General features: G+C 39.2%; 1 protein-coding gene across 44 annotated transcripts in view; it reads left to right on the forward strand.

Moving 5' to 3' along the window:
* The window catches only part of LOC122801915 (ABI family member 3 binding protein), a 3,486,228-nt gene that overhangs the window by 2,274,543 nt on the left and 1,196,448 nt on the right, over positions 1–15,237 (forward strand). For 39 of the 44 annotated variants that reach the window (XM_044071601.1, XM_044071602.1, XM_044071604.1 and 36 more), the window contains 2 exons: positions 3,576–3,650; positions 4,292–4,354. The exons of 4 other annotated variants lie outside the window; for them this stretch is intronic. In XM_044071601.1, the coding sequence (XP_043927536.1) occupies positions 3,576–3,650; positions 4,292–4,354 (138 nt within the window). The remainder of the gene's footprint in view (positions 1–3,575; positions 3,651–4,291; positions 4,355–15,237) is intronic. One more of the 44 variants, XM_044071612.1, reaches the window with a different exon arrangement.

Here is a 15,237-nt window from a genome sequence, read left to right on the forward strand (position 1 = left end):
CCTAGGACATTGCTCACTACTGACATCTAGCCAACCCCATTTGTTCTAGGGACATGGAAACTGGGAATTCCCATGTTGCATAAGAGTTTTATAGCCCATTCATCCCCACTTCGGAATCCAAATCAGCCCTTTTTTTCCTCTACAAGAATCAGGTGGTAGAGAGTGGGCTAGCTTGTTAATTTCTGTTTAAAATTATCTGCTGTCATAAACCATTTTATCATTCTTTATAATTCATAAATGTTATATTTTCCCTTGGGAAAAGGAAATTTCTAGTCTTGGTAGAAGCCCTTGTTTTCACTCAAAGCAACTCCATACCCCCTCAACAGTTCCTTCAAACCCCCCTCAATAGTTCCTTCAAACCTGTTATTGCTGTCCACTGAAGTAAACATGCCTCTGCATGCTGGATTACTCCTGGTGTTAATTGTGCTAAGTGCTATGACAGTCTGGACTTAGCTCATTTAAACTCCACTCAGTAATACCTAGTGCGTCTGCTGGGTACCACCCCTGTGGTAAGTCAGAGCCACCTACGTTCCAATGGGATGGGCAAGCCAGCCACAGAAACCCATTCTCATCTTCCCCAGCTAGCTCCTACAAGCACCGAAGCTGCTACTCTAACTGGTCACCTGCAGTATAGTAAGAGCATTATCCCTGTACTCCATGGAGCTAGCTTGAAACCTTTTAGAGGGTTATTTATTATTTAGTTATTGTTTATTTTGCTTTTGGTAAGCAGATTTTCTATTAAGGCAGGCTCATTTTCAGTGGAGGCTTAGGGAGAAAAGCTCAGCAATAATTATATTCATAAGCTCAACAATAATTGCATTCATAAGTTCAACAAAAATTGCATTCATGAGTTTATGAGTTCACCTGTAAGCAGCACAAGACCTGCAGACTTTATGTTCAGGGCAAGAATTTGCAATGAAGGAAAGCAAAAACATAATTCATCATATCAAAGATATACACACACTAATTGTTCAGGTTTAACTAAAGTATATCAAAGAGTCATTGTCCATAAAGCCTGCTGGTGAAAAGGAACTATGCAACATCATCAGTCTTCACTTTTTGTTTAGAGAAATTCATGTATCAGTCATAAAAGTTCTTAAAATTAGGTTTCCTTGTATTTTGTGCAGTCTGTCCAGTAAAGGTGTTAAGTTGACAAAATCAAAAAAAATAACTTAGCATGTTGTTTTCACTGACCTTATTAAAGATTTTTGTGGAACTTTCTCCTAAAATAAATGCTGACTACACAAATGTGGACAGAGAAAACAACAATTATATGCTCAAATCTCTTTGTGCCAATTCACACAGCTACATGTATAATATAATTATGCAAGGATAATCAAAATTTATAATCTTTCATGTATTATAAAAAGAGAAAAAGTTGAAAAATTAGTGGAAAATCTGCCAAATATAGTTTAAAATTTCAACACTTAAATGCATGCAGGTAACCCTTTATTTCTCTCATTCAACCAGCCATTCTCTAATTTCCCAATTAATCCCGTTCAGGTCATGAAAGAAATAAAGCCCATCAGAGCACTGTGTGAGCACACAGCAGGGTGACTAATCATGAATAGTGTGCCAGCATTTCATTGCAGGGCACACACATGCACACGGCATGCATACCTACTGCCAGTTATGAAGTTTCACAGCTCACTTGCAGAATGGCTTATGGATATGGAATAGAACTAGAACACCTGGCAAAACTCCACACAGAGACAGGCAGGATGTAGAGAGTGCACAGAATGCATGCCACTAGAAAACTGAACTGGATTACCAAACACTGTAAGTCAACATCAACCACCATAACTGGCAGTAGGTACACATGCTGTGTGCATGTGTGTGACTTGAAATGAAAGGCTGGCACACTAACTATGATTAATTTGATTTCTGTGTAGACATTTATATATTTTTTTTCAATACATCAAATCTGTTGGGTAATAAATGACTTGCTCCTACATAAAGAATAGGAGAACATGCAGTTGTGCAGGGAGCCATTTAAACCATATATTGTGGAGAAACTACTGTCTTAATTTTATTTACATATTTATTTATTGATTTATTTATTTATTTATATGTTGACTGAGGTAATTCATTCATATAGTAGGGATTTATCTTAGGCATAGCTCTAATATAACTGAGGAGTGATTTTGGAATGGAACATGGATAATGTACTAGAACTGGTTACAACATAATTGTTTTTTTTACAGAAATATACATCATTAAACATGAATAAGCAACTCAAGCTATTTTGGAAGGGCACAGAAAACAGAGATTAGAATGTGTAAAGTTTCTAGAGATATTTTGCTCATATAAATACAAGGCTAAGCCAACAGAGGTTAAGTTGGGTCTAAAGGTGAAAGAATCTCTTTGAGGTGGATGACACTTGATGATGGCAAGGAATTAGTGTGCAGTATTGTGTTCTTCAGGTAAAAGAGTAAAACTACGTGGTGAGTTAAAAGATAAGGAAAACACTCACACAAGGCATGTCACTACATTCTGAAGGGAGGTCTTTCAGCATAATCACTCACTTTTGTAAAGATGCATATATCTGTATATGCTCATGACAGAAAATTTGCTGAAACCTTGCATTTCAGATGTATGTTATATTACGTCTATTGAGGTGTAGGTTCTACTTAGCAAGGTAATGAAGGGCACTGATAAGCATAGCCATTAAGGATATTTGGCGGAGTTCAGAAAACACTTCACTCTTGGAGAAAGTAAGATACTTCAGTATATTGGTGTTTCATAAATCAGCTTTATACCAGTGTATCTCATTTACATCAAAAAATGCTTGCTGTCTACTGTTCACTGTTCTCTGACTGCAAGCTGAAAAGGTACAGAAAGGTAATATGCTATTCCAGTAGGGAGAATGACACAATGTTTTCAAAGGAGTGTTGTTACCAGGAATGCAGCGAACAAACATCCATACTTGTCAGAACAGTGTTAAATGGGTGCAAATTATATAATTCTTCCATTATTGCAGCCAGTGGTAGTTTGTTTACTCTTGTATGATGATATTGGATATGTTGTTCATAATGCAACAAGCTCTCATCTTAACTTCCTACTTCTTAATACCTAAGGTACTGGTTGCACTGCCTGCATATATTGGAAACATTATGACCATTATCATATTTTTTGTTACAGTATGACTGCTGCATCTTTAAGAAACAAATACCACTGCACATGTTATAACAGGAAAGGCACAATTAGAAAGCAAGGCAACTTTTAATGTTTAATTAGGATTCTTTTGGACCTTAGTCTGATATTTTTGGTCAGCTAGATTTTTTTTTAATTTCCCCCCATATCACAAAATTCCACTTTCTGGTTACATTTGCATTTAAAAATGTACTTTCTGCATTCGTGACATATGCATGCTAATTGTTTTATTTAGCATTTGGGTGTAGCCATTAACACCAAAGGTCTCAAAAGGTTAGAAATATATTTACTGCATCCTCATCAATGGAATAATTGTCAGAATGTGTTAATAGTTATTCCATCATTTTATAACATGCACAGGTTTTGTGTGCGTCAGATCTGCATGTAACATTGATAGAGGATTATTGCCTTTTATCCTACAGCTGCAAATGAAACCCTTCCAGAATATTATAAATCAGTAGCATCTTCTCTCCCTGAAGGGTCAGGGACAACAAAGGGTAACCAATTTGTTGATGGCCAAATTCACATACTCTTCTACTCTCTCGTGCAAACATCGCTTTGCTTTTTTCACTTCATACACTCATTCATTGTTAAAGCAATAAATATCTTTGCTTTCCTTGCTTCAGTTTCAGCCACGTAAATCATATTTTTTTCTAGGTTCTTTAACCCATTGTCATCTAACATGGGAGTGTAAAGTTTATAAATGCTGACACAACCTTCTGAACTTCTAATAACCCCCTAAATTATATTTAAAGCAGTAGCTGATGCCTTTGTGGGCAAAGCACAAGAATGCCAACCATGCCTTCATTTCATTTTACCCTTGGCTGCATGTGTCATTTGTCTGCTCATCGAGGATCACAAGTTTATTTATTTATTTATTTTTTGTGGCAAGAATCATTTCAGAGCAACTTTGTGATCCAAATCTTGTGCTCAAGAGCTTCAGTGTCATTTTGTTTGTGCATTTTGTGTCCACTGTCCGTGTGCAAATGCTGAAGTCACACCAGTCCCTCACTTCTAAGTGACTGCCAACCTTCCATATGCATGAAGCATGCAGCACTGAGAATTTCACTTAATATATCATACTGAAACAACCAATATCACTCTGAATCAACCAATGTAATAATTTTCTTTTTTGCAGCATATTTTGAAACATCCAGCCCTAAAGCAAATGACACACAAGAAATGCTACAAACAAACCTTGGTAATTAGTTTATTTTTTTATTCTCATCTTACAGAGGTGACAGGAGAGGCACAGATTAGTAAAACTATCATTTGGGGGAAAGCAAATTTAAATGTGTTGCTATATAAACATTAGAAAAAGAAACTATAACAAGGAAAATTACTGTTTGCTAAGCAAGTAAAAAAAGTTTCTGTACACTAATCGCTTTGCTCACGTATTGCTATTTTGGTGATCATCATGCAAAACAGTGTATGGATGGTATCGCATAACAATTTTTTAGTCAGAAAATATTAGACATTCTCTTTCCAAAAACCTAATAATACCGTGTATAAGGCTGACAATCAGAACAACAATACAGTACCTACAGAGGTATATGTTTTCTTTTAAATTATCCAGTTATGGTTGAGATTGGGATTATTAATTTTAAAAACAGTTGGTTAACTATTCCCTGTCCCTTGCTAGTCATTTGAGGAGTGTGTGTGTGTGTGTGCGCGCGTGCGTGTGTGTGCGCGTATGTGTGTATGTGTGTGTGTGTGTGTGTATTTACACACACTCTCCAATATATACTGCATTGAGCATGCGGGTTACTTTTTGAAATACAGATACACTCCAAAATCAGCAGAAAGATAGTTGCTATTACCCAACTCAGAAAAAAGGTACAATTGTTATATACGTCTCTAACATCAGAGAAGAGCATAACAAATGTTTTACCTTTCAGAGTTGCTTTGCTGTAGTCTCTTGCCACAGCACACTTGGCAGCTACCACAGAACAGGATCAGAAATCTTTAAAAGATTTAAAAGCTGTAATACATTTTACACTGTCACACAAAACACAAAAGTTGGCACAGTAAAGTGTCTAATAGCTGTCACAGTTTTTAGTTGATCAAAAGTACACTATTTCACTTGTGACTACTACATAGCTTTACTAAGCCTATAACTTCTGTAAAAGGTGCAAAATACTTAATGCTCCTATACGTTTCTTTTTTCTGTAACTCACAGTACATCAGAGCATCTAATGCATCATTTACTGCAACGCGTTATGATCAGATATTTTGCAGGCACCTTAATCTTTATGGGCATCAGCTGGGTTTAAAGATCCTGTATTTCAGAGGCAAAAACACATGAGAACTCCACAACCCTCCACACCACATACCATGCATAGTCCGCACACCAGTGTCTCACAACCACTAAGGCCTAACCATAAAACCAATATATTAGTCATAGGAGACTCCTTTGTGAGATACACACATGTGCCTCTCACCAGGCTGGATAAAAAGAAAGTCACAGTTAGTTGTTTGTCAGGTACCATATCACACATGCACTGAAGTCTCTCAACAGCAGGTACTGTTATGACTCTGTCATAGTCCATGTTGGCGTGAATGACTTGAGATGTACCTCCCTGGACTATATGAAGAGAGACATGATTGAGCTCACTGAATATGTGTCCCAGGCAGGTATGTCCCTAGCCTTAAGCAGCATTTTACTGTCACCCAGAATGATGCCTCAATACAAACAGAAAATGATTGACTTTAACAATTGGCTTAGGTTCTGGTGTCATTCCAGGGGATCCAGTACCTGATAGCCTGGGAAGATATGATCGACAGCCCATGATGCTTTGCTAGAGATGGCCTGCATCTGTCTCACTTGGGCTTCAAGCTTCTGGCAAAGATCCTTGCCTCCCCCATAGTGCCTTTTTTAGGAAAAGTCATGAGGTTGATACAACCAACATAAAAATTTCAACAAAACGCAAATTAAAGGTCATGCTGCTAAATGCTAGGAGTCTAAATATGAAACTGCACTTATTGCAAGCATCCTCAACCCTGGAAGATGCTGACATTTGTGCAGTCACAGAAACCTGGTTCAAAGCTGTAGAGAGCACCCCAGCCTTACCTGGTTACTCATCCTATCATACATTCAGACCCCAAAATGTGGACAGCAAAGCCAAAGGAGGTGGAGTTTCAATATATATTAAAGACACAGTTAACCGTTGATAAGACCCCTATTCAAATTATAGCTAGCTGCAGGCCCCCAAATTTGACTCAAGGTGCCAACTCCACCTATCTGGACCTCTGCAAATCTATCAAGATTCAACCCTTTACCCTGATCCTGGGTGACTTTAATTACCCAAACATAGACTGGAAGAACTACTCATGCGAGAACACAAATGCCCAGAGATTTCTTGATTTTGTCAATACAAATACCTTGGAACAGCTAGTCGATACCCCCACAAGGGGTGATAATATCTTGGACTTGGTATTAACCAACATGAGGAACCACTGCAGCATCCCTATAGTATCATCCTCCCTGGTAAGATCTGACCACAAAGCGGTCACTTTCAAAGTCATCATCTCCCCCAACCCCCCTCTAGCTAGGATAAGACATAAAAACATCTCCAAAATTGATTACAGCGTCCTGAGGGATGGTATAAACAGCTTCACAGCTCCCTCCCCCTCTGTAGGAACTGGCAGCAAAACTACACCAAAGCACTATATGAGCATTTATATAGATGCATGGAATCAGGAATACCCGACCGAACTAAGTCATTCTCCGCAAAGAAGAGTAAAGCTCTCTGGTTGACATCTGTAATAAACAGACTCTATAACAAAAGGAAAAAATTGCTGTCCAAGACCAAGAAGGAGCAGGTGCCCAATTGGAAACAATGTCTCCTTAGCTTGAACAAGCAAATAAGAGCACTAGTGAAATCCTCCAAAGCAAACTTCAAGTCCAAATTGGTCACATCTACTAGAGACAATCTTAAGGCCTTCTTCACATATGTCCTCAACTTCAAAGGAAGCACCCAGATCTGTTCAGAACTGGTGGTCAAGGACACCACATATACAAATGCCATAGATATAGCAAATTTGCTTGCTGACAGATTCAATGAAAACTTTACCCCTCTGTCCCTCCCATCAGTAAATCAGGACATCCTCAGTACCTACCCCCTTCCCCTTATACCTATGGAGCAGGTCATTACTGCTCTCTCAAAGGCAAAAAATACAGCCTCCTCGGGACCCAATAACATCCCAGGCTGCATCCTACGTGAATTCAGGCAGGAACTTGCAACACCATTAGCACCCTATTCAACTAAAGCCTGAGTACAGGCTTTGTCCCAGCTGAGTGGAGGACAGCCACTGTCATCCCTTTACACAAAGGTGGAGTGTCCCAATCCAGGAAATTATAACTAGCCTGATCTGCAAGGCCATGGAATGGATTATCATGGAACTCATTAACAAGGATATTGGCAACCTCCAAACACTTGATCCCACATATTTTGGCTTCATAAAGGGGAGGTCATGTCTGCTAAATTTGGTTGACTTCTTTGAGATAGTCACCAAAGCCATGGACGAGGGGAAGATGGTGCACACCGCCTACCTTGACCTGGCCAAAGCCTTTAACACTATTCCCCACTTGGGCATAATAGATAAACTCTCTCAACTAGGCATAAATCCATGTATTACCAGATGGGTAGCAAACTGGCTCACTGATAGAACCCACGTAGTCAAAATAGAGGAAGCCACCTCAAGCAGTAGACACGTAACAAGTAGCATACCCCAGGGTTCGGTCTTGGAGCCTCTGTTATTCAGGATGTACTTTTCTGAGGTGCAGGCCCAAACCAGTAGGCTATGGCTGACTAAGTTTGCAGATGACTGCAAGTTGGGTGCTGTCATCTATTCCCCTAGTGATGTGGACATCCTCCAAGAGGGTCTCATTCAGACAAATGACTGGTGCCAGAAACATGGCCTCAAGCTGAATAACCAAAAATTGCATCATCATCCCTTCTGGGGAGAGTGACGTCCCCTCAAATTATCATATTAATAACAATGTCCTAAGTGCTTAATCAGTCATGAGAGATTTGGGCACCCAGGTTGATAGCAGCCTGACTTTTGACCACCATGTTGCTTCTGTGGTACGGAAAGCCTTCTACATGGCCCACCTCATAAGTAAGGGTATCTCATCCAGGGACAAAGGAGGTCATAACATCCCTGTATTCTTCCCTTATAAAGCCCATTATTGAATACAACGTACCTTTCTGCATGTACCTCGCAAAGCACATGGAGCAGCTGGAGAGACCACAGAGGTTCCTCACCAACAGAATCCAGGGCCTCAAACATCTATCGTACACAGATAGGCTAAAAGCTCTATCCCTCTACTCAGTTTCATACAGACTCCTCAGAGGTGACCTCTGTCTGGCATACAAGACAATCATGGACCCCACCTTGATAGGACTGCTGCATATCCTCAAGTTAAGCTCCACTCGAGTAACCCACATGCACAGCCTCAACCTGGTCTGTGACATCAACAAGACTTGTTGGCCTGACAGATTTGTGTCCCAAAGACTATCATCTATGGAATACTCATCTATGGAATAGACTCCCTCTCCACATCAAGCAGAGTACCTCTTTACCCCTTTTTAAGCGCAACCTTGATAACTGGACGGGAAACAGAAAATATACCCCTGGGATTCCACCTATGCCCCTGCTGGACAGGGGCATTGGGTGCTGATTTGTCTAAACATGGGCTAAACTCTTGGCTAGGCTTATAACAGCCTCAGGGCCAATAGCCTACTAACCTCCTATGATCCCATGAGTATTCCTTTAGTAATCTGCCTTTCACTCCAAATGTTGTTGCTTTAGTATATGTTACAAGAACTGTACATTTCTTGTAAGACATGTTAATCTAATCAGCTAAACTTGACATTGAATGGTCAATTTTCTTCATGTTGATGCTATTCTCTATTGAGCCTTGGATCAAGACTTAGGGTAAAATTGAAAAACTGAGCATCTTGGTTCAGAAAAGCCATAATGCTAGTGCTACCTCACAACCATTGATTTCAGAAAGAGGGTTGCAAAACAATACCATCATCAATAGTTAATAAGGAACATTGTTGAGCTACTCTAAGTCACAAAGTGGTTCAATCAAGCTCTCAGTCCTTAAAAGAATGCCTGGACAGCTGGACCAACTACTCATCTGTAGCTGTCTATACATATATCTGTCTATCTATATCTATGTATGTGTGTGTGTGTGTGTGTGTGTGTGTGTGTGTGTGTGTGTGTGTGTGTGTATATATGTGTGTGTGTGTGTGTGTGTGTGTGTGTATATATATATATATTATCTTTATAAGCTTGAAGTTTTAAAACTTCGAACTGCAGATGGTTGAGACCATAAGATCGAAGTTTTGAAACTTTGAACATTTTGATGGAGAAGGAAATTTACCATTTTCCTCACTATAGTGTAATCTCAGAGTTGGTATATTTATTTAGCAGGGGATGTGAGGTGTGCAGGGGGCTTGCCCCCTGCAAAAACATAAAACAATGTTTTGTTTTTAATTTTTTTTTTTATTACAGTTTCAAAGTTTCAAAACTTCAATCTTATGGTCTCGACCATTTGCAGTTCCAAGTTTTGAAACTTCAAACTTGTAAAGTAGATCCATATATATGTACGGTTCCAGTTCATAATATCGAATGTTCAAAAGAGAGAATGTTCTTTTTCCCTTGTTTTGCAGTCAAAAGAGAATGAAGTCTTTTAGTGTAGTCTGCTGTGAGTGACATCTGTCTACAGCTGGGATTGGGATTTTGCCCTTTCCCTGGAGTTGGTATATTCAATTAATAGGGGGCGTAGAGTTTAATTTACTTATTTATTTTGATTCAGTCTTTTAGTTCAAGTTTTTTTTTTTTTCAGATGAACATTCAGTTTTTCATTAGGTAATTATACACGTGTGTGTGTGTGTGTGTGTGTGTGTGTGTGTGTGTGTGTGTGTGTGTGTGTGTGTGTGTGTCCACGTGCATCATTTTAACTGGTACAGGAATCACAGGGCAGTTGCAGCATCACTCTGCAAGGTGTTTCTCATGCACTGTATTCAGAACATTTTTGTTGTCCAAAGGAGACTTGCATAAAACAATGAGCAATACCTGTGGCTCACTGTTGCATTTCTGTCTTCTAAATCACTCGCTTTTGCCATTTAGGACATTAAGTGCAAACAATTTGTGCCTAGAATCCTTAGCCACTTCTTGCTAACTTGCCTTATTCTTAATACAGCCTTCCCTTGTGTCTAAGTGTAAGATGTTTTGAATTCCACCTTTCCACCATTATTTATTTGCTATTCATTCATTGTTTTTGTAGTATAATGCAGTTACAACCTCAGATGTCACACATCAGAGGATAAGAATAGGAATTTCAGAGATCCTTTTTAGCTATGATAATAACTGGTGTCTTTTCTGCTTCTATTGTAAATGAATCATAGATGTTGTTTGGGAAAGAAAATAACAGGCATTAAGGTAAATTTTTGTCTGTTGTTGGAAGAATAAAGGAAAAATGCAGTAAATCTTTCTGAAAAACTGCAGTCAAAATGCAAGATGATGTCAAGTTTCAGTATGCCTCAGGAGTGCTTTTGTTCCAGTGAAGAAGATGACAGGTTAGCTGAATGTGGTAATTTAATGACTCATGCCATTAACTTGCCAAGAGCACGAAATTACCAAGCTCACATTAAATGACTTTACCTATAAAATGTGTGATGCAAAAATGTAAAAATTAGTTATTTAAATATACTAGTTAATCATAATAGCAGTTAGGCAGACAAATAAACAATAGGAAAACACATTAACAAATATCAGTTATCTGTGAGCCAAAAAGCTGTTTTCTTTTCTCCCTTTGCGTATAGTATGCATGAAAGGCTGGGATCCCACTGCTTTTGTGGAATCCTTGGTAGAAAAGACAATGGATTTAGCACTAACTACTCAGACTATCTTATGCCATGGAGTGACCTCACAGCATTTTCCAAATGGGAGAGGCATCATGGCAGATACCTAGATTCTTTATTATCATTCATCTCATCTGGAAATAGAGAGAGAGAGAGAGAGAGAAAGAAGGAAAGACAGAGACAGGCTGTGAGAAAAAGAGACACATTTGCTCTGCAAGAAGTTTGAGAATTCAAGACTACTTGACCATAATTATCTTATGTACACTTTTTTGTAACCTAGCAGTAGGTATTTGCACTTTGTCAAAAATGTTACTGCTATCAAAAGAAAGATGTTAGTGATAGAAATCAAATGTCTTTTAATGTGCCCCGTGTGTTAAATTTGTTAAGCCCAGGGTATCAAAAAAATAAATATTTCCTCCCAAAAAGGCCATATAATTTCTTTAAAGTTATACCTGAAGACATTGGTTTCTTGAGCTGGTTATGAAGATTAATTGCATGCTTTAAGTTTTTTGTCCATTATTTTTGTGACAGATGTTGAAATGGTGAGATCGACTAAACATTCAGTCATGAAGGTAAATCTTGCTGTGCAGGTGATCCCTACTAGTGTAAAAAATAAAACATATTTATAAACACATTTGATGAAGTGGTTACATGGCTCAGAATTTTAATGTGCAGCCTTCTTAATTCTGAACTTTATTACATGTTGATTGTTAGCCTAGAACTATAGCAGACTTGATCCATACTGGTACAAGACGTCATTGTGCCATGAGGCCACATGGCATGTAAAAAGCAAATTGCCTATGATAGATTTCCAGGAGAAGGTGCTACTTATGTCACTTACAGTCAGTAGAAGAATCAGTGAGAAATCTAATTATGAAGCTTAACATTCTGAAAAGATGCTGTCTGTTTTCAGATGATTCAACCTTTGGGCTATTGGATCCAATAGGATCCTACCATGATGCTTTCCATAGCTTAGATCCAAGGCTATGACTCCTTCCCTTACTCATAATTCCCCCATTTCATCAGAATACCTCATATCTCGCTTGATCCAGTAGGACATGGGATATGAGATTTCGGACAAACTTCTTTGGGCAAGTCAATTTCTAATTTTTTCTGCTAATAATTACTACCCTCTTCTTTAGTATTGCTTATTAGTATTTTCCTGCCCTACTACTAGACATTTTTACTTGTTAGGTGGTTCAAATGTATTAGTCTAAACTTTTCAGCTGCCATTCCCTATCTAAGAAAAAAAAAACATATAACCTTTTAGCTTGTATACCTGTTGTTGTTGTTTCTAACAGTGTTATTCCCTGTACAGCAGTTTTTCTTTCCATCATGACTGACAAGGCCACTGGATTTAAAAAATGTTTGGCCTGTGGCCATAAGACCCCTTACAAAAGATTCACACTCTTTGTGCATTTATTGTTTTGGTGTTGCCCATCTGAAAACTGAGTGTGAGGACTACACATCTTTTGATGCTCGAGCACTTCAAGGGCAATAGGACAAATTGGTCTTAAAGGGCCTGCTTACCACCCGAGCGGGGAGTTTGGCACCGGCTGTTGTAGGGTCATCTTCTCTGCTTATGAACTGTGATAGCAATAAGCTAGGTATGGAAACAGAAAAGGAGAAAGATGGAGAGGCGAAATCTGTGGGGGGATAAAAGGAAAAGGAATCGGAGAAAAGATCTTGGAAAAGGTCACTGAATCCAGTGGATACATTGAGTCTGGCTCCAAAGACTCCAAGGTATTTCGATCCAGAGCCTCTCTGGATCCAATCACCATCCATTCGTACATAGTTTTCACTGCAACCAGTTAGCCCAAGTCTGCACTCTTCCTTTCTCCAAGAGAAGTCACCTTCTCGGTCATCATCGGTGGCTTCACCGTTCAGGTCTCTCCACTCATTGAAGAGTCTTTTGGAAGCAGATGCTGACAGGATGGTGGGGAAGCTCCTCTCAATGCAGATTCAACTGAGGGTCTTCCAGGTGCTGACACAGTCGCGACATCAGGCCTAGTCTCTAGTCCCCCGCCATTGCTGTCTGCTTTACCAGTCCACTTGTCAGAGCCAAAGTCCTTGAATCCAAGCTTACCTGATAGAGCTTCTATGTCAGTACCGATGGTCTTCTCCAATTTGACTCCAGTGACTTCTCTTACTCTCTTGACTGCTCCAACATTATCAGAGCTGTCCCTTCCTCTCAGTGGCTCGGTACTGTTGTCAGCCGTGGAGATGGGGTCATGTTGGCGCCAAGAGTATTCTTTCTTCATCAGGTAGGAGAGATACTTCCTCAGCTCCAATATCGACTTCAGCTTGTGAGGCATTTGAAAGGGTTCTGTCTGAGTTGAAAGAGGAGGTGACACTTCCACACTCAGGTCTGTCCCAACCTCCATTGCAAACTGTTTCTATGTCAGCTCATCCTACTTAACAGGGACAGTCAAACTCTCATCGCCTCAACAGCACTTATCAAGTGAGTTCCCCCTCTGATTCTGAGCCTTCTCCAGAAGTCGCTATGGAAAAGGTTCCTAGGAAATGGATATGTAAGGGGGGACATTTGGACTATATGTCTGAGTTACACATGTAAGATATAAACTTTGTTGAAGGAGAGGGAACCCCACAATACACTTTGAGGACATTTCCTTAGAAGATATTTTGGACCTGATGAATCAGTGAGGGGTTGGTTTTCAGACACTCCCTCTTCATAAGAGTCCATGTTCTTTGAGATCTTTGGAGTTGGCTGTTCTACTTTCTTGGTGGTTATGCCTTCTGATGAGCTTATAAACCTAGTCGCTCAGTGACTGTAGAGTAAAACTGATGTAATGGAGCCAATTCCATGCAAGTCTGACAAAGTTTTAGTAGCTTCCAGGAATAACTCTGATTGGAGCAAGGGTCCCCCAGTAGATGTTATGGTTGTGGTGAAAGTTACTAAGAAGGACCTCTGAGGAGAGTACAGCTGTCCATCCCACTAACAGAGAGTCTAAGGCTCTGGTTAGATTTGAGTAATGAGCAAGCACAACACCCTCGGACGTACAGCAAGTGCAAAGGCCCAATATCCTTAGTATGAGATTCAAAAAAGAAGGCCAGCACAACAATGTGGTTTGAAAACTCCAATTTAATGCCTCATAAGCACAAATTTAAGCACATTAAGGGTTGGGAAAACCCCAAACCCCCAAAAAAGTCCAGATTGGTGTCGGCTATGTTAACCTTCCTCAGTGACAAATCAAATAAACTTACACAAACTTATAAATAGAAAAACAATTAGGAAGCATGAATTACCATTGGTCCATTAGAGATGCTCATTTAATCCAGGTGGAAAAAGACCACCCAACTTGATTATCCACTTTTTTTCTTTAGAGTTAAGAATTAAATGCCATCCAGACTTCTTATTTCTGTTGCCATTTATTTTATCAATAACAATAAACCTAAAACAGGCAGTATTGTGTTTTAATGTATGTTTGTAAAGGGCGTTAGACTGTCTTTTATTTCTAATGTCGCTAACATGTTCAGTAATATGTAATCGTAAATGTCTAGAAGTTTGCTCCACATAAAATGCAGAGCATGAACATGTGGCAAGGTAAATCACCCAATCAGAGCTGCAGTTTGCTAAAAATGTTATATCAAAAACTGAAGCAGTATTCTTGCTTGTAAATTCCTTGGATTTCATAACTCTTGAACAGTGTGTGCAATGTCCACAGGGGATACAACCATATAGTATATCCCCTGTGATAGTACGTTGTTGATTAGTAATGGTGGGGTCCTGATAATGTTTGTAATGGCTAAAATGTGAACCTAATGTTTGTCCTCTTCAAAAGGAGAATGAACATTTATTACCTAGAATCTCAGACAGTTTATGATCTGCCATCAAAATATTCCAGTGTCTCTGAACAAAATCCATGAGAACCTCAGTATTCCTACCAAAGGTTGTGACCAACCTTAATTTTGATGTTTCAACAGGCTGATGTGCCCTATAACCTAACAGATCCTTCCTATCCCGACTAGAGACCCAATTGCTCGCAGAAATAATATTTCCAAGTTTGTATCCCCTACCCTTAAATCTATGAACAAGATCTTTCCTATAATGTACATAGGTCTGTGTATCAGAACATACTTGTCTGATCCGAAGAAATTGCAATTTGCGGATGTTCCGGATGATATGTTGGGGGTGGAAACTAGTCACATGGAGTAAAGAATTGTATTGGGGGTATTTGCAATAAAT

Source organism: Protopterus annectens, chromosome 5.part0 (genome assembly GCF_019279795.1).
Source record: "Protopterus annectens isolate FY-2018-M chromosome 5.part0, PAN1.0, whole genome shotgun sequence".
Classification (NCBI taxonomy): domain Eukaryota; kingdom Metazoa; phylum Chordata; order Ceratodontiformes; family Protopteridae; genus Protopterus; species Protopterus annectens.